This window comes from Rhinopithecus bieti, unplaced genomic scaffold (assembly GCF_001698545.2).
Source record: "Rhinopithecus bieti isolate Rb0 unplaced genomic scaffold, ASM169854v2 scaffold_13704, whole genome shotgun sequence".
Lineage (NCBI taxonomy): Eukaryota > Metazoa > Chordata > Mammalia > Primates > Cercopithecidae > Rhinopithecus > Rhinopithecus bieti.
The window spans coordinates 3,930,531-3,950,225 of record NW_016808231.1 but is presented as its reverse complement, the minus strand read 5'-3'; the positions used below and the strand labels follow the sequence as shown (position 1 = coordinate 3,950,225).

The 19,695-nt window shown below is 53.6% G+C and overlaps 1 protein-coding gene across 1 annotated transcript in view; it reads right to left on the bottom strand.

Moving 5' to 3' along the window:
* Positions 1-19,326, bottom strand: part of PPL (periplakin) — a 57,456-nt gene extending 38,130 nt beyond the window's left edge. The window contains exon 1 of the mRNA XM_017886220.1: positions 19,122-19,326. Within this exon, the coding sequence (XP_017741709.1) occupies positions 19,122-19,183 (62 nt within the window). The 5' untranslated portion in view covers positions 19,184-19,326. The remainder of the gene's footprint in view (positions 1-19,121) is intronic.
* Positions 19,327-19,695: the final 369 nt, after the last annotated feature.

Below are 19,695 nucleotides of genomic sequence, written 5' to 3'. Positions count from 1 at the left end.
GATCTCAGCTCACTGCAAGCTCCGCCTCCCGGGTTTACGCCATTCTCCTGCCTCAGCCTCCCGAGTAGCTGGGACTACAGGCGCCCGCCACCTCGCCCGGCTAGTTTTTTGTATTTTTTAGTAGAGACGGGGTTTCACCGTGTTAGCCAGGATGGTCTCGATCTCCTGACCTCGTGATCCGCCCGCCTCGGCCTCCCAAAGTGCTGGGATTACAGGCTTGAGCCACCGCGCCCGGCCTTCAAATTTTTAAATAGAGATGGTTTCTCACTATGTTGACCAGGCTGGTCCTGAACTCGTGGCCTCAAGTGATCCTCCCATCTCGGCCTCCCAGAGTGCTAGGATTACAGGTATGACTACCATATGCCTGGTCAGCCACTCTCTATTTCTGAGTCTCAGTGTCATCATCTGTGGAACGTGAGCAAGAAATCCTCTCTAGTTATGTTTATGTGTGGGCCCAGGCACAGGGGTGCACACCTGTAATCCCAGCACTTTGGGAGGCCGAGGCAGGAGCATCTCTTGAGCCTAGGAGTTCGAGACCAACTTGGGCAAATAGGAAGACCTTGTCTCTACAAAAATACAAAAATTAGCCAGATGTGGTGGTGTGCACCTATAGTCCCAGGTACCTCAGAAGCTTAGGTGGGAGAATTGCTTGAGCCCAGGAGGTCAAGCATGCAGTGAACTGAGATCACACCACTGCATTCCAGCCTGGGAGACAGAGAAAGACCCTGTCTCAAATTAGAACCAAACAAAAGTATATGTGTGGTATGTGTGGGGTGGGGGTAATCAGGATCACTTTTAGAAACACCTCAGTCAGGCCGGGCGTGGTGGCTCACACCTGTAATCCTAGCACTTTGGGAGGCCGACGTGGGTGGATCACGAGGTCAGGAGATAGAGACCATCCTGGCCAACCTGGTGAAACCCCGTCTCGACTAAAATACAAAAAAATTAGCTGGGCATGGTGGCGCACACCTGTAGTCCCAGCCACTCGGGAGGCTGAGGCCGGGGAATTGCTTGAACCCGGTAGGCGGAGGTTGTAGTGAGCCGAGATTGCATCACTGCACTCCAGCCTGGCAGCAGAACGAGACTCTGTCTCAAAAAAGAAAAAAAAAAAAAGAAAGAAAGAAACACCTCAGTCAAATTTCAAAGACATCTTTGTGGTTCAAGGACTGAACTGGAGGTTCAGAGCAGCGTCCAGGGCCCCGAAACAGACTCGAGATCATTTATACTGTTTTCAAAATTTTGAAAGTCTTGTTCTGTTGTCCATGCTGCAGTGCAGTGGTACAATCTTGGCTCACTGCAACCTCCATCTCTGCGTTCAAGCAATTCTCCTGCCTCAGCCTCCCGAATAGCTGGGATTACAGGCGCATGCTACCATGCCTGGCTAATTTTTGTATTTTTAGTAAAGACAAGGTTTCACCATGTTGGCCAGGGTGGTCTTGAACTCCTGATCAGGTGATCTGCCTGCTTTGGCCTCCCAAAGTGCTGGGATTACAGGTGTCAGCCACCATACTAGCCCTGGCTAATTTTTTAATTTTTTTGTAGACATGGAGCTTCTCTCTGTTGCCCAGGCTGGTCTTAAACTCCTGAGCTCAAGGGATCCTCCTGCCTTGGCCTCCTAAAGTACAGGGACTACAGGCATGAGCCACTGAGCCTGGTTCATTTACATGTTGATACAATTGAGGCCTTGGTGGCGGTTTCAGCAGTGGGCCTGAATGGGGACCCAGGACCTGGCTGGCAGCAGAAACAGACCCCCCCAGCCTCGGCCAGGCTGCGGGTCAGGGGCTGCGTGGGTTTCGCAAGCCACTGGGAGTTACCTCGAGTCGACCTAGGCTGTTTTTCCCCAGCTTTTTCCTTCTGGGCTGGGGATGCCAGAGTCTGGGACAATCCTCAGCAGTCTCACGGAGCCCCATTTTCTTGGCCTGGTCTGCATATGAGGCTCTTGATGCAAGCAAGGAAAAATGGAACCAGCAGGTCAGGAGGCTGCCTGGCTCCTCCTCAGAGCTCCAGGGCCGGGTTTGAGGGCACTATCAGGGACCAGACAAGGGTTTCCTGGGTCTGAGCCCGCAGGCTTGAGCCTGAACAGCCGTCTTTTTGTGTCCCAGTATGTACTCAGAGCAGAGGAACCACTAGGGCGGGGGCTTGGGAGCCTCAAATGGCATCAGGTCCCCTGGCTCCGTCGCTAGGAGTCAGAGCCTCAGTAGACACAGCCTGACCTGCTTTATTGATTGAGACTGAGTCTTACTCTGTCACCCAGACTGGAATGCAGTGGCATGATCTTGGCTCACTGCAACCTCTGCCTCCTGGGTTCAAGCAATTCTCGTGCCTCAGCCTCCCGAGCAGCGGGGATTACACACATGCACCACCACACCAGGCTACTTTTTGTATTTTTAATAGAGACAGGGTTTTGCCACATTGGCCCGGCTGGTCTCGAACTCCTGGCCTCAAGTGATCTGCCCGCCTCACACCTCCCAAAGTGGTGTGAGCCACTGCGCCTGGCCCCGGCCTGCATTAGAGGTGGCAACTTGAGGCTGAGGACCCAGTGACTCAGTGAGCCCAGCTGCAAAGTGGGGAGCTGGGACTCGAACTTAGGGCTGTGTGCTGCCCTGGCATGGCCAGGACAGCACTTAGTCCTCAGAGGGCCAGCCGGGATGCCCATCAGAGGAGCTGGGACAGAGGTAGCACTCTGGCCCTGACACACTACCGATGCTCCACGTGGGCAGAGAAAGAGAACACAGGTGTCTCAGGGGACCCTCGCTCTCCACCTTGGGGGTCTCTCTTCCTGCTTTGATTTTATGCGGCTATCACTGGCACTTTCTTTCAGCTGGAAGGGCAGTGTGGTCCAGTGGTTAAGCACCCAGACCAAAGCCAGACAGCCTGTGGTCAAATCCTGCCTCCGCTCTTAGTAAGCTGTAAATTACTTAGCCTCTCTGAGCCTCAGTTTTCCCAGCTGTAAAATGAGAGTTATCACAGTATGCATGCCGTGGGGCTGTGGTGGGGGTGACTGAAAGAACAGATATGGGGTGCTGCCTCTGAGGAGCTCGGCTCTGCCTTGACCTGGATCCACCATCCAGGGGTTTAGGCTCCTTTTAAGGAGCTGATAAAAGCCAGAAGCTGGCTGGGCACGGTGGCTCATGCCTGTTATCTCAGCACTTTGGAAGGCTGAGGTGGGTAGACCACCTGAGGTCAGGAGTTCGAGACCAGCCTGGCCAACATAGTGAAACCCTGTCTCTACTAAAAATACAAAAATTAGTTGGGCATGGTGGCGGGCGCCTATAATCCTAGCTACTCAAGAGACTGAGACAGGAGAATTGTTTGAACCCGGGAGGCGGAGGTTGTAGTGAGCTGAGATTGCGCCACTGCACTCCAGCCTAGGCAATGGAATGAGACTCCATCTCAAAACAAAACAAAACAAAACAAAAAACCCCTAAAAACAAACAAAAAGCTAGAAGCCGGCCGGCCCGGTGGCTCACGCCTGTAATCCCAGCACTTTGGGAGGCCGAGGCGGGTGGATCACGAGGTCAGAAGATTGAGACCATCCTGGCTAACATGATGAAACCCCGTCTCTACTAAAAATACAAAAAATCAGCCGGGGGTGGTGGTGGGCGCCTATAGTCCCAGCTACTCGGGAGGCTGAGGCGGGAGAATGGTATGAACCTGGGAGGCAGAGCTTGCAGTGAGCCGAGATCGCGCCACTGTACTCCAGCCTGGGTGACAGAGGGAGACTCCGTCAAAAAAAAAAAAAAAAGCCAGAAGCCAAGGCCTGAAGTTAGAATCCTCCAGCACCTGGGAGATGAAAGAAGGCCCCCGGCCATGCACAACGTTCACGCTGATCCTGCTGCAAGCCCAGACGTGCTCTGCTTCCGCCCTGTGAATGTCGCCTTGCCCGGGCATGGGGAATTCGCAAGTAACCTCAGAATTTGGAACTATCTCCTCCAACATCTGCGAGGAGAGGCTGGTGCCCATATATGGGTAATGAGGTGTCAGGAGGACAGGAGATCCTGGGTCCCAGATGCCCACTCCCCAGGCCTGGCTGGGGAAAAACGCACAGCCCACTTCAGCTGTCTTAGGTTTGGGCTAAGGATCTGAGTCAGTAGGTTTGGGGATTTGAAGGGTACAGGGTGTTCCCACTGCTCTGAGAACACTCTTCCATCCGCATAAGGGAAACCGCAGAAGGGGAGGGTGGGGAGGACCTGTCTACCCGGTTATGCCAACAGATCCCTGAGACCTGTCCCTGCCTCTCCCTCCACTGGTTCTGCATGGGAACATGTCCCCTGCACATCCTCCTCCATCTGCCCTTCTGGCTTCCGCCTTGGCCAAAGTCACCACTTCTCACATGGCCCAATGCAACAGCCACCCACTGTCTTTTCTGAGAGCATTTGGGAGCACAAGTTTTGGATGATGGTATGATCTGGCTGCATCGTAGATAGATCTAAGAGTTGGGGAGATATGCTTCCCAGGCTCCTGCCCCCAGGAGAGACCTGGACCCTACAAGGACACCATGAATGGCCAACCTTCCAGCCGTCAGTGACCTGGGAATGGGATCCCTGTGTGTGGGTGGCTTCAAGAGCCACCCTTGATGCCTTCAGCTGTACCTGTTCAAGTCATATGGCACCAACTGGCCCATTCTTTGTACCCGGCCTGCAGGGGAGGAAACTGAGAGCAGCCTGGCCAAGGCAAGGAACGTAGTCTGTGTTGTTGCTGTGACCTAGGTGTGGGCTCCGGCAGGTTCCTCAGTCTCTCTGTGCCTCAGTTTCCTCATCTGTGAGACAGGGATAGGAATTGATCCCACTGCAGAGGGTTGAGATAATTCAAGGAGATAATCCTTATAAATGAAAGCACTTTGGGTGTGGCCACACCATGATCAGGATAACTGGGTTTCATCCTCTTCCTCGCTGTCACTGGAGCGTGAGGGCCCTGCCAGGGCAGGGCGTCTCATCTGTTGTTCACTGCCACGTCCACAGCGCCCACCAAACTGAATGAACTATGCTGGCTATTTGGAATAACAGCATGTAGTACTCCACCTGTCTCAGCCTTAAGTTCCTCGAACATAAATGGGGTTATCGTGCCTGCTTGCCATGGAACAAACAGAAAGACACTCAACAACTGGAAAATATTCCCACAGAAGGCACTGTTCAACAGAAACTGACCCTGAGCCACAGAGAGAACTTACATTTTTCTTTTTTTTTTTTTTGAGACGGAGTCTCGCTCTGCCTCCCAGGCTGGAGTGCAGTGGCTGGATATCAGCTCACTGCAAGCTCCGCCTCCCGGGTTTTACGCCATTCTGCTGCCTCAGCCTCCCGAGTAGCTGGGACTACAGGCGCCCGCCACATCGCCCGGCTAGTTTTTTGTAGTTTTTGTAGAGACGGGGTTTCACCGTGTTAGCCAGGATGGTCTCGATCTCCTGACCTCGTGATCCGCCCGTCTCGGCCTCCCAAAGTGCTGGGATTACAGGCTTGAGCTATGGCGCCCGGCCAGAACTTACATTTTTCTAGTAGCCACATGAAAAGAGTAAGAAGAAATGAGTGAACATTTTTCCTATTTTATTTAACCTAATATATCCAAAATATGATCAATTTGACAGGTGTCCAACAGACCATTATTAATGGATATTTTACATTCTCTTTTTCATACTAAGTCTTCAAACCCTGGCACACAGACATACTTGCACAGCCCATGTCACAGGGCCGGTAATTACTCAATAGGATGGCAAGATTCTAGGTGATTCTGAAGCACCCTGACCTGCTTTGCTCTAAGCCTGCAGTGACCACAGCCTGTCAGTTCTGCTGTAGGAAAGCTGATGTGCACTCAGAGCATCTTCCAGTCTTACTCGGTGCCTGGTACCCAGAGATACCTAATAAATGCTTATTCTCTTTGAACCTTGCGACTCCACCTCCTGTCCACACTCACTAGCTAGATGTCTGCCCCAGGACAGGGTATCCTCTGAGGGTCCTTCCCTGGCTGCCTACTCCAAAACAACCCAGGGCTCCCAACTGTGCCCCGTGGAGCCTGGCGCCTGGGTGTGGAGAACCCTGGCACAAAGACCGCAGCCCGACACCCTTCCCCAGGTCCTCAGAGCCACTGCAACCCTGTCCACAGGCCACGGGGCAGAGCTGGAGACACCTGGCCTGCTCACAGCCGTCCCCTTCTCCAGGCTGGGATGGCAGCCACCCCAGGAACAGATCATACTTTAGCAACATTGGAGGGGCCATGTTCCTGCCATCGCCTCAGCCCCAGCTGTCCCTGTCACCCAGAACTGCTGTGTCCCCCGTTGGGTCACAGCCCAGCCTGCACTCTCCTCCCATGTGTGGACACAGGTCCCTGCAGGCTCAGCACTCCCTGCCTGGCCAGGGCCACTGGCCTTTGATCACATCTGCCGTCCCTTCCTCTGGGGGTTAATTCTGTCTCAGTGGGTGTGTATGGGGGTTGCACTGGTGCTGGAATGTCTGGAATGCACAGGAGTGTACACCCCTCCCTGGAACCAGCCTCACCTCTCCCAGAGTCCAGAAAAGGGGCTGGGCCTCCTGCCACCACGGTCATCCTCTTCTGGCTGCGGGGCCAGCTGGGGGGAGGTGCACCTCCAGTGCCTAGTAGCCCTCTGCCCCTACCTTTTTTTTTTTTTTTTTTTTTTTTGAGACGGAGTCTTGCTCTGTCGCCCAGGCTGGAGTATAGCGGCACCACCTCGGCTCACTGCAAGCTCCGCCTCCTGGGTTCACGCCATTCTCCTGCCTCAGCCTCCTGAGTAGCTGGGACTACAGGCACCCGCCACCGCACCCGGCTAATTTTTTTGTATTTTTAGTAGAGACAGGGTTTCACTGTGGTCTTGATCTCCTGACTTCGTGATCCGTCCGCATCTGCCTCCCAAAGTGCTGGGATTACAGGCGTGAGCCACCACGCCCGGCTTGCCCCTACCTTCTTTATACACTGCCTGGCTCCTGAAACATCTGTCCTGGCTCTGACACAAAGGCACCCATCGTGGACACTCAGGAAATGACTGATGAATAGTAACAACATTGAGGGCACCTATTGGGTACCCAGCAACCACTCAGTCCTTTTGTGCATCACCCATTGAAATCTCATAGCCCTAGGAAGTAGCCACCCTTAGTGTTACTGGGGCTCTTAATCCTACCTGTCAGGCTATTAAACTTTTGGACAAAAAGAACTTACTCATTTTTTTAGTGGGCCCTTCTTTAACCCTTAATTCCACACCTTGAGCAGGCTTGGGCTCAATAAATATGTGTTGAATTGAGCAGATGTTTTAATGCAATTTGGTAACTCCTATGTCTCTGTGTTCCAGATGAAGATAATAATTGAGGCTCACAGAAGTTAAGAAACTGGTCCAGGCCGGGCGCAGTGGCTCAAGCCTGTAATCCCAGCACTTTGGGAGGCCGAGACGGGCGGATCACGAGGTCAGGAGATCAAGACCATCCTGGCTAACACGGTGAAACCCCGTCTCCACTAAAAAATACAAAAAACTAGGCGGGAGACGTGGCAGGCGCCTGTAGTCTCAGCTACTCGGGAGGCTGAGACAGGAGAATGGCGTAAACCCAGGAGGTGGAGCTTGCAGTGAGCTGAGACCCGGCCACTGTACTCCAGCCTGGGTGGCAGAGCGAGACTCCGTCTCAAAAAAAAAAAAAAAAAAAAAACTGGTCCAAGTTTACACAGCTGGGAAGTGGTGGTGCCAAGATTCGAGCCCATGAAGACAGGCTTCAAAGCCACCTTCTCAGTACAGAGGGGACATCAATATCAATCCACACCCACCCCTTACAGACAAAGGGACAAGAGACATCAGAGAGACAGGATGATGGGGCCAGGCATTCGCCACCCAGGGGAGGCAGAGTGATTTACAGTTTGTTGTCATTTTCATCAGTACAATTAATCCCAGTGGTTGGTTGAGTAATGATTAGTTACGGTAAACTGAGGCTGAGTCATTCTCCTAAGATGCCACCACAAGGGACTCCCAGCCTGTCCCTCTGAACAGATCTTTCAGGCGGAACCATTGAGTGAACACCTTCCTGGCGCACACCCTACACCAAAACCAGAAGCAGGATTCATCTCTGATCCTTATAACAACTGGTTGAGGTAGGTGCTATCATAGCTCCATTGCAGATGAGGAAACTGAGACTCAGGAAGGAGCGGCCACTTGCTCAGGGTCAAAAGGTTAGTAAAGGTCTATGCTTCTAACTGCTGCAGCCACAGCTGGGCACTTTCTAGATATTCAGTAATTGCCAAATAAATTTTCAACCACACTCCACCAACTCCTTGTCATCTTTCTGCCCTTCTCCATTAACAAGCCCCCAGAGATATGAATTGTTGACATGCTATAAAATACCTGATCAATTTTACACCTATTCATAGAGCCCCAAGCTTATGTAAGGCCTGGAATTAAGGACAACAGAAGGCCCTCTCTCAAAAGATGAGCAAATCCCAATTGTTCAAAAGTCTGTAAGCCAGAAGGTAGGTCAAGGACAAACACCCCAATGGGTATAATTACAAAGATGTGGCTGGGTGCAGTGGCTCACGCCTGTAATCCCAGCACTTTGGGAGGCCAGGCAGGCGGATCATGAGGTCAGGAGATAGAGACCATCCTGGGTAACATGATGAAACTCCATCTCTACGAAAAATACAAAAACAAAATTAGCCAGGCGTGGTGGCTGGCGCCTGTAGTCCCAGCTACTCGAGAGGTTGAGGCAGGAGAATGGCGTGAACCCGGGAGGCAGAGCTGGCAGTGAGCTGAGATCGCGCCACTGCACTCCAGCCTGGGCAACAAAGTGAGACTCCATCTCCAAAAAAAAAAAAACAAAACAAAACAAAAAAACAAACAAAGATTTTAGATCACTTAGATCAGGGTATTTTCATCCACTGTGTTCCATTTAGGCCTTATAATCTAACTTTAATGATGAAAATATACCCAAACCAATAAAAACCAGGAAAAGAGCAAAATGGAAACAAAGAGAAAGCATGATAAATAGGGCAACATAGTGGAGTAGGTTCAAACACATTAGTCACTACAATAAATATAAATGAATTAATTTTGCCTATTAAAAGATAAAAGACTCTTAAGTGAGAATACAAAATATACCCCACCCCCAAGCTATGTGCCATAAGACACACACACTTGAAACTAAATGATACAGGAAGGTTGAGAATAAAGAAATGGAGAGTGACATACCAGGCAACTGGTACTGAAGAGAGAAAGCACTGTCCATATACCTCAAAGACAAGAGGGAGTGAGACAATCCATGTAACTATGTGGTTCCCACCAGCTGCACATCAAAAGAATGATGTCTGGATTCATGTCCATGGAGATTTTGACTTAATTGGTCTTGGAAAGGGCTCTGACATCCTGTTCAAAGCTCCTAATGTAATTCTAATGTGCAGCCAGGTCTGAGAACAAGGAACTGAACCACAGCAAGGTTAAAAAGAAGCAAGATGAGGAAGAATTCTACATCTCTATAGGAAGGAGGTCTTGTGAGAAAGCAGTACACAGGAGGTGCCCAATAAATACCAGATTGATTGGTCAATTGACTGATTCTCTCCCTACTAGAAACTCCTGTGCTAATTAGACAGTAAATGTCCTCACACCCAGCTATTAATCCTGGGGTAATATATACTAAGATGAGAGGGTTGTTGGTGTAGTAATTCTGGGTCTGTTTTTAAGACCTAATCTGTTTCTGCCTAGGGAGGGCTGCCCTGCCTCCAGGCCTCTGTTGGGACCTAGGGTTCTGTGTCAGGTGAGTGCTTTTAGGCTTCTGTTACAAACATACAGAAGTTCAAGCTGCTTCAGATAACACCAAGGCAGGTCTTGAAGACAGGGCAACATAGTGAGACCCCATTTCTACCAAAAATAAATAAATAAATAAAATTAGCTGGGCATGGTGGTGCATGCCTCTAGTCCTAGCTGCTCAGGAGGCTAAGGTGGGAGGATTCATAGCTCACTGCAGCTTTGAATTCCTGGACTCAGGGGATAAATAGGGCTCCAGCCAACTTTGGTGCCTTGAGGAATTAGGATGTCACTCTGGATTCAGGACCGCTGGACAAAGAGCACCAACCTCCTTTTTTATTTTTTGAGACAGAGTCTTGCTCTGCTATTCAGGCTGAAGGGCATTGGTACAATCATAGCTCACTGCAGCCTTCAACTCTTGGGCTCAAACACAAAATATATTTGGTATTTTTAGTAGAGATGGGGTTTCACCATGTTGGCCAGGCTGGTCTCAAACTCCTGACCTCAGGTGATCCACCTGCCTCCCAAAGTGCTGGGATTACAGGCGTGAACCATTGCGCCCGGCCGAATTGAGCTTCTTATCTGGGGTTGAAGCAGGGTTGAAGCCCTGTCTCTTCTTTGTGGTACAAACTCAGAATCCTTTCTCAGCCTTCAATGGGAAACAAACTGTCCCCATGGCCACAGAGAAGTTGAAACCCTAAAAGGTATCAGCCTGAAATCCTAGCCCAGGCAGTGGGGGCAGCAAAAATTTCTGCAAGTTCTATTTCTCTTACAGCCCTGCGGCCTTGCAAGCTGAGCCAGCAGCCCCGGTGTGTTTTATCTTCTAAGATGTGACAAAAATCCTCTGCCTAGGAAAGGATGGGCAGGGTGGCCAGGACACCCTGCCAACCCTCTCAAAGTGTCTGGGTAAGAACTGCTGAGACGGCTGGGCACAGTGGCCCACGCCTGTAATCCCAACACTCTGGGAGGCTGAGGCAGGTGGATCACCTGAGGTCAGGTGTTTGAGGCCAGCCTGGCCAACATGGTGAAACCCCATCTCTACTAAAAATACAAAATATAGCTGGGCGTGGTGGTGGGCGTGTGTGATCCCAGCTACTTGGGAGGCTGAGGCAAGAGAATCGCTGGAACTTGGGAGGCAGAGGTTGCAGTGAGCTGAGATTGCGTCACTTCACTCCAGCCTGGGCAACAAAAGTGAAACTCTATCTACAAAGAAAAAAAAAAAAAAAAAAGAATGACTGAGAGTCCCGGTGCAAGCCACTCAAATTCTCTGAGCCTCGCTTGGAAAGAGAGCTGAAGGTAGAATTTATCTCAGACAACGTAATAATCATAATTTAGGGTGATCGTTTTAAGCTAGGCCCCAACCTCAAGGCCTTTCTGTGTTCATACCTTTCCCAGTTTTGGCCCCCTCCCCTCCCACTTCCTCACAGAGACTCTCCATTTTTGTCTCCCCATCCAGAACCTGCCTGCTTGCCTTCCAGGACTGGGCCCCCTTTGCTTCCTGAGGCCCCTCTCCTTCCTTTTCAGACCCTTTCTTTTGCTATGGTCTGGACTCTGAGACCCAGGATTCAGGGCTTGCCTGCAGGCTTTTCCTATGCTGTGCCCCCTGCCAGCTGTGCCCCCTGCCAGCTGTGCCCCACACCAGCTTGCATTCTCTGCTCCACCCTTCACCTAAACTGAAAGACTCATGGTCTACTCAGATATGCAGAAAAGCACTGAGAAGAATCACCCGTGCATGTCCCCACCACCAGGGTTTGATGATGTCACAGTACCATCTTTGCTGCAGATTTTTCTAAAAAGGAAGTAAAATGTTATTATTCATTATCCTTTCAGCCCCCTCCTTAGGAGTAGCAGAATTTTAGATTTACTGATTCTTCCTAAGTCTGTTTTATTTTATTAATTTATTTAGAGACAGGGTCTTGCTCTGTTGCCCAGGCTGGAGTACAGTGGCACAATCACAGCTCACTGCAGCCTTGAATCCCTGGACTCAGGGCCTCCCCCGTCAGCCTCCTGAGCAGCTAAGACTAGAGGCATGCTCTACCATGCCCAGCTAATTTTTTTTTTTTTTGTAGAAATAGGGTCTCACTATGTTGCCCAGGCTGGTCTTGAACTCCTGGCCTCAAGCCATCCTCCCGCCTTGGCCTCCCAAAGCTCTGGGACAAGTGTGAGCCACTGCACCTGGTCCCCTAAGCCTTCCAATACATAGACACATCTGCATTCACGAAGAGTATATGGAATTGCTCTGTGTATGTTTCTAAAAATGTATATATACAAGCATCGTCTTTGCATTGTTCATCAACTTGCTTTGCTTGCTCACCGTCATGCCTTTTCAGGTCGTGGATACACACATCCCTCTCTCTTTCTGTCAGCTGCACTCTCTTTATCCTCTCTTCTCCAACTGACCCCTCCTGCAGAAGCCTGTGTGGCTGGGTCCGGGCCCTCGTTTATCTCATTATCACTCCGTATTGCTGCCAGCTGCAGACTCAGTCAACTCTGCTCACCGTCTTGCATGCAGGAGGTGACTGGATAGGGACAGGGCAGGGGGCAGCCTGCTCAGGCCTCTCATTCCTTTCCACTAGCTGGAACCCCTGCCTCATCCATCCCAACCTCCGGGCTCTGCTGGTCCTGGGGTGTGAAGCACAGGGCAGTGTATGCTCTCTTGAGATGTTGAGGGAAGGGAAGAATCTTAGCAGTCCCCTGTGGGTTACCCTCATTCATTCATTCATTCGTTCATTCATTCAGCATATGTCTCTGGGGGAACGCAGCCATGCAGCCACATCTGGCTACCCCAGAGTCACGGAGCTGCCGAGATAAGAGCTACCAAGGAGAAGGGGAGTCCATTGAACAGGTGGATCTGCCCCAGCAGAGAGGTTGGGGAGGGCTTCCCTGCGGAACAGGAGGTAAACCTGGAAGCGGAAGAGAAGCAGTGAAAAGGGGTGGGAGGGGCATTCTGGGCAAGAGGAATGGCACAGGGAAAGGCCGTGTGGCCTGGCACAGCGTGGAAACAAGATGGTGACAGGCATATGTTGATGTTGTGCAGGGCGCCAGCTCCCAGGGCCTAAGAGCAAAGGGAGTTCTAGGGCAGAGGTTAAGCAGCTGGAGGTATGGTCAGATTTACATGTTGTAAGGAGCTCCCTGGCTGCCATGGGGAGAAGGGACTGGAGCACTTGAGTGGAAGAAGGAACAGTGAAGACGGGCTAGAGTCCTGCTGGGCTGCCGGCTCTGCAGGCAGGGAGAAGTGGGGATCCATTTAAAGGGAAAAGGCTCGGGTGCAGTGGCTCATGGCTGTAATCCCACTGCTTTGGGAGGCTAAGTCAAGAGACTCGCTTGAGCCCAGGAGTTCAGGACCAGAGTGGGCAGTATAGTGAGACCCCATCTCTACAAAAAATTAAATTAGCAGGGCATGGTGGTGTGCACACGTGTAGTCCCAACTACTTGGGAGGCTGAGGCACAAGGATTGCTTGAGCCCAGTAGTTCGAGGCTACAGTGAGCTATGATCGCACCACTGCACTCCAATCTGAGTGATACAGCGACAGCCTGTCTCTAAAGAATAAAGAAAGAACACTAAAAAAAAAAAAAAAAAAAAAAAAAAAAAAAAAAAAAAAAAAAAAAAAAAAAAAAAAAATACGTTGGGGTAGGGAAGGGCAGCACTGGGACCTGAAGAGAGCTCTGTCCCGCCCGGAGGCAGAAAGGGGTACCGGGTGGCCTCCCGGGTTCCAGAGGCTGTGGCACAGCAACCCGTCAGAAGCCAGGGGAGCAAAGACCAGAGGCCATTTCCCCATTTGCTTCCAAGACAGGCTGGGGCAGGCAGACTGGGAGGGTGGAAGGTGGTGCCAGCAACACTAGCACAGCCCTGCCAGGAGCAGAGAACAGCTGCACGCTGGGAAGCCGGGGTTCTCTTCCCTGGACGAGGAGCCTTGGAAGCTCTCTAAAGCAGCTTCTCCCCCAGGTCCTCCACTCCCAGGGCCTCCCCCCACCACACCCTTAGGGTGTTGCCTAAAGGGTGTAGAGGGAGCTGTGTCTCTCCCGCAAAATACCCTTTTCCCAAATGATCCCCCCCGACAATGCCTGAAATGCTACCATTAGCAGCTGTTCCTCCAAGTAAGCTCAGCGCTATCCTGAATCGAATTTATCCAGTCTCATTCCTTCTTCCAAGAGAACTGGGTAAGGGATGAGGGGGCAAAGCCAGAAGGAAAAGAGGTAGAGTGGGTTGCTGGGGATGGAGGCAGTGAGCACAAACACCAATGACTCTACCATCTGGCCTGGAGCAGTCCCCAGGCACAGTTGCTGCCAGTTCCAGGTACGGGTGGGGAGGCCTCATTTGCTTCCCGCCCCCCACCCGCCCATGTAACATCCATGGCCTTGCTGGGCTCACAGTATGTGCCTGGGAAATGGCGGGGCGGCTCTCTCTAAGCCGTCACCCACATGGGCCCTCTCCCAAATCGATGAGGCATTCCTATCGTCACTGACCAATGGGTGCATGCTTGAGTCAGCTCCCTGGTCAGCTCTGGGCTTGGCTCAGTCATGAATCTTTCTTCTTTCTTTTTTTTTTTCAGATGGAGTCTTGCTCTGTCTCCCAAGCTGGACTACAGTGGTGTGACTCACTGCAATCTCTGCCTCCCAGGTTCAAGTGATTCTCCTGCCTAGCCTCCCCAGTAGCTGGGATTACAGGTGCCCGCCACCACACCCAACTAATTTTTAATATTTATTTTTGTAGAGATGGGGTTTTACCATGTTGGCCAGGCTGGTCCTAAACTCCTGTCCTCAAGTGATCTGTCCACCTTAGCCTCTCAGAGAGCTGGAATTACAGGTGTGAGCTACCGTGCCCGGCCCGATGTGACTCTTTTTTTTTGAGACGGAGTCTCGCTCTGTCACCCAGGCTGGAGTGCAGTGGCGCGCTTTCAGCTCACTGCAAGCTCCGCCTCCTGGGTTCATGCCATTCTCCTGCCTCAGCCTCCCCAGTAGCTGGGACTACAGGCGCCGCCACCACGCCTGGCTCATTTTTTGTATTTTTAGTAGAGACGGGGTTTCACCGTGTTAGCCAGGATGTTCTTGATCTCCTGACCTCGTGATCCGCCCGCCTCGGCCTCCCAAAGCGCTGGGATTACAGGCGTGAGCCACCGCGCCCGGCCTATTTGTGACTCTTAATAGCAGTGTGCGCTTCCGAGTATTGGCTGCTATGATTTGCCAGGCACTTGCTCTGAACCAGGTCATAGGCTAGACCCATCACGCGCATCCTCTCATTTGATTAACCCAGCAGCCTCACCAACTGGGGGTTGCTCTTCTCTCCATCTCACAGATGAAGAAACTGAAGCTCGGAGACATTAAGTGACTTGCCCAAGATCAAACAGCTTAAGAGACACAGAGCTGGGGCCTGAACTCATGCCCAGCTAGCAGCAAACGCTGTGTTCTTGCTTTTTTTTTTTTTCTTTTTTTTTTCGAGACAGTCTTGCTCTTATGCCCAGGCTGGAGTGCAGTGGCACAATCTCGGCTCACTGCCACCTCTGCCTCCCAGGTTCAAGTGATTCTCCTGCTTCAACCTCCTGAGTAGCTGGGATTACAGGCACCCACCACCATGCCCAGCTAATAAAACACTGTGTGCTTAACCACCAAGAGGCTCAGGGTACCCTCGGTGCCTCCCAGTAGAGCATGCTTCCCTTTTGCCAGCTCTCCCCTCAAAGCCTGGGGTCCTGCCTCCCATGCAGGAGCACTCCATCAGGGCTGGGCCAGTGTTGCAAGACCTTTGTAGGTGAGACCAGGCTGCTGGGTGTTTACTGGGACCCAGGTCAGGGTGGAGGAGCAAGATTAATCCCATTCAACAGATTCACAAGCACTGAGACTCAGGGAGGCTATGTTTCTTTTCAAATAGAGGCAGAATTCAGCCTGACTGCAGAGCTAGGTCTTGGCCACTCCATCCCACCCCGTGACAGGTCAGATGCCTCCTCTGGGAAGTCCTCCCTCACCTCCCAGCATCTGTGCTCTGACTGTAACAGCTCTCACTTCAGGCCAGTCACAAAGCATGCGAGTGGCCAGGCTGGAGACCTCATCTGTCCGGCTCTACGCTCCATTGCTCCTGCCTGGCCCCATCAGCCCGATGCTCATGTAACCATACATGTACTGAAGCTTGACTCCATCTTCCTCTCTGATGTGACTGCCAGCGACTCAAGTGCAGGGAGGTTGTTAACGTCTCCTCCACGCCCACCTGCTAAACCCCAGCAACAGTGCCTATGGAATTGTGCGGTACATAGGCTGTCCCCCATGATATCAAGTTTAACCCTGGGTATACCACAGCCACCTTGCCCGCATTTGCTTAATAACTGTAATCGTCATAGCTGCCATTACTTGAGGCCTCTTATTCTCAACCTTTCCCCTGCATTATTTCATTTAATCCTCAGCCAACATCTCCAAGCAGGCACCGTGCTTATTCCCATCCCACAGGTGAGAAAACAGGCTCAGAGAAGCCAAGCAGCTCCTCTGAGGTTGCACAGCCAGGGGGGTGGGAGCGGGTCTCCTCCAGGGCCTCTCTGTGAGGCTGGATGCTTCCCTCGGTGACCTGCACCATCCAACCTGACTCTGTCATTAGCTCAGGTGTGAAGATCAGCTCTCACACCTGTCATTAGGAACCTGGGCAACGGGAGCAACGGGGTTCACACCCTGTCCCGGCCCTCCCCAGCTTCAGCTGCTAAAAGGTGGACAAACTGGAAGGGGTGGCTTTCTCGGTGGGGTGTTTCATTCACTCATCCACACTTTGTAGTCCAAAGGCCTGACTATCTTGGGTGTGAAACTCACAACTTGGGGCTCCTGGGTCCCCTGGGCCCAGAAAGGGGTGCTAACCCTCATCCGGGCACCTCCCGTGTGCTACAGCCCTGCTCCTCCCAGCAGCCCTGTGCATGAGACACTCAGTATCACCACCCGAGCTGTGCAGAAAGGTAAAACAAGGCTTCCAGAGGCTCCAGGGTGGAGATGCCAGGATCAACAGTGAGACGTTCTGCTCGCAGTGCTGGAGCTCCTACCTGCCCCACCATGCCGAATCTCACCAGCAACCTTGTCCTCCCCCAAACAATGGAGTGGGCCCCTGGAAAACTTGGGGTGAAGGAATAACTTGGAGATCCACTTCCTGTGACCAGCAACCACAGCCTAGAGCCACAAGTCTGTCCCTTTCACCCCCAACCAAGACATGTGCTATGGGGTTAGCTGGGCATCAGGCAATGCTCGAGAGATGCATTTGAGAGAACTGGGTACAGGACTACCCCCACCCCACAATCTAGTCTAAGAACTAGTCCCCACTAAGGGGAGGGGCAGAGGGATGCACTGGGCTTGGAGACCACCCCGGGAGGCATCTGACACCTGCTCAGAGCTGTGGCTGTGCTCATTCTGTGATGGGGTGGCAAGGCTCAAAGGAATGGTCTTTCACCGCATGCTGAGGGACAGAATCAGGAGGGCTTCCTGGAGAAAGAGATATCTAAATGGAGACCTGGGACCAATGGCTGTCAGTCTAGGACAGACGGTGGCTGCTTTGGGCCAGGGATACAGAGAGTGACGGGACCCCAAATCTTTGCCACCCCAGACCCTCTGCGTCCCTGCAGCTATAAAAGATGGGATGCCTTTCATCCTCACACTTCCAGGAAAGCCCGCACCCCTCCCAGCTTGTCTGGGTTCATTACAACCTTTTGTTAGGTCCAAGCTGGGGCCTTCAGGGATGGAAAGCTGCAGGAAGGAGGGAGGCTGGGGGGAGGCAGAGGGCGGGGCGAGGCCTGGCTCCACTCCTGGTGTGTGGGTGTCTGCATGTGTGAAGGACTGGATGGGCCTAGTCTCTGGGGTGGAGAGGACAGAACGGTTCACCACGGCTGGCACAGAGCATCCAATTGTGCAATGCCCCAGGGAACAGTGCAGGGACTGGACAGGCCCCCGGCTGGGTCCGAGTGCCAGCTGGATGCAGCCAGGGAGGAGCAGCATGCAGGCCCTGCCCAGTCTCTGGGGTTGTGAAAGATAGGGGAGGGGTGGGGAAATCTCCGAAGGGGGAAAATGCCTCTGAGCTTGAAAGAGCCCAAATGGAGATATAGGTGGGTGGGATCACAGGGCAGGGGGGTTTCTGAAAGGGCTGGAAGGCCAGGGAATGGAGTGTTGCACTCCAGCATGCCAGGGCCCCACCGCCTGCACCTGTCGGACTGGTCAGCCTAGGCCGGACTGCAGGGGTTGGGTGGGAGCCCTGGGCTCAGAAGCCTCTCCTTGCCTTCCTTTGGGGCCTACGGAGGGAGTGAGGAGCTGCTTGGAGGGCACACTGAGGACTCCCAGTGAGAGCAGCTTGGGGGCAAAACTCCCAGCCAGGAGAGCCATGCAATTTGCGGGCCCCTCACCTGTCTGAAGCCTCTTGTCCAAAAAGCTGGCAAAACGGTCCTTGCTAACCCAAAGCCCCCATTCTATTTTCAGAAGAGGGGATAAGGCAGGGGCTGGATTCCCACCCCCTCCATCAATCTCAGCATCTCCACCAGGCTCCCCCAAACAGGTTATTAAGTGAACACATTAGGCTTATCAAAACGGACGTGGGCTGCTTCTCACCGCAAACACATCAAGACATGCCATTCCTCTCCCAAGCCGCCCTGGGAACCCGCGGCTCAGAGACACCGCCAGTTTCGGGGCTGGGGTGGGGGCAGGGAGCCACACCCCTGAGAAACCGAGCTTCGAAGAGGAGGCCCCGACGCCACCCAACCTCCGCTCAGAACCCAGAGGGTGGGGAGGTAAGGGGGGTGCCTGCCCCTGTGCCCCTCGACCCGACCCCGCACCCCCCAGGGCCTCTGAGCGCGGCTCTGGAGCGCAGGGTGGCAGGTGCCGGGAAGTGCAGCGGGGGTGGCCCACCCCCTCGCCTCTCCGACGCTAGGAACACTTGCGCGGTCTCATAGGCACTGGAGAGCACCCCTCCGACGCCAGCTCAATTTCCCTGCCTCAGGGCACCCCCTGGACGGAGCTTCCTGGGTCGCCCACGGTGACCCCGCCTTGAGTGCCCGGTCCTCCAAAAACTCCGCCCCGCATCCAGGTGGCTATTCCCGGTCCTGGGCGACCCCTGCTCAAGAGCGACCCTGGGACACGGGGGTGCCCTGTACCCCCAGCTTAGCTGCCCATGCCCTAGGCCCTCAAAGCAATGCTCCCTGGACTCCCGAAGTCCCCGAAGTCCGCAATTATGCTTCCCCTCGGGGGCCCCAGCCAGTCCCCTCCCACCCGGCGGTGCTTCCCAGCTTCAGGGTGGCCTCGGTCCCACGTTCCCGCGAGTCCCGCACTCCGGGTTCAGTTCCCTGTTCCTGGGCCCCCCTGCCCCCCATTCCTACACTGCCCAGGCGGTCTTTCCGGTCCTGTTCGCCCACAGGCGCAAGAGCGTCCCGGAACGGAGCTGCGGGCGCCTCCTCACCTCCGGGTCTGCACAGTGGGGCTGTATTTGCCTTTGTTTCTCTTCCTGAAGAGCGAGTTCATGGTGACGCTCGGGGTGCGGGCGGTGGCGGCTGGCGGGCCGGGCGCGCACCGAGGGGCGGGAGGGAGCGCAGGTGAGCGAGCGGCGGCGCGGGCAGCTCCTAGTGCTGCGCTGCAGCGGCGCGGGGTCCCTACTCGCAGGGGGCGGGGCGCCCGACGGCCACTGGCTCTGCGGGCCGCTCCCCGAGAAGGTGGTGCTTACCTTCCCGAGGAGGGGCCACCGCGCGGGCGGGGCTTGGGCGCGGGGGTGGGGACACCGGGTCTTGGCCGGACACCGCCCACTCTCAGCCGGGGGACTCCGGAGGCCAGGCGGGCGCTGGGGCGCAAAGGCCGCCGGGGCGAGCGCTCGCAGCCCCACCCTCCCCGGACCCGGCGCGCCTCTGGCCGAGGCGTTCACCTGGTTCTGCCCTACCGCGGAACTCGGCGCTCCTGGTGCTTTGGCAGACACTCAGCTGGGCCCCGCAAGACAGGTGCGGCAGAGACCCGCACGGGTTCCTGTGCCCCAGTAGCTAGCG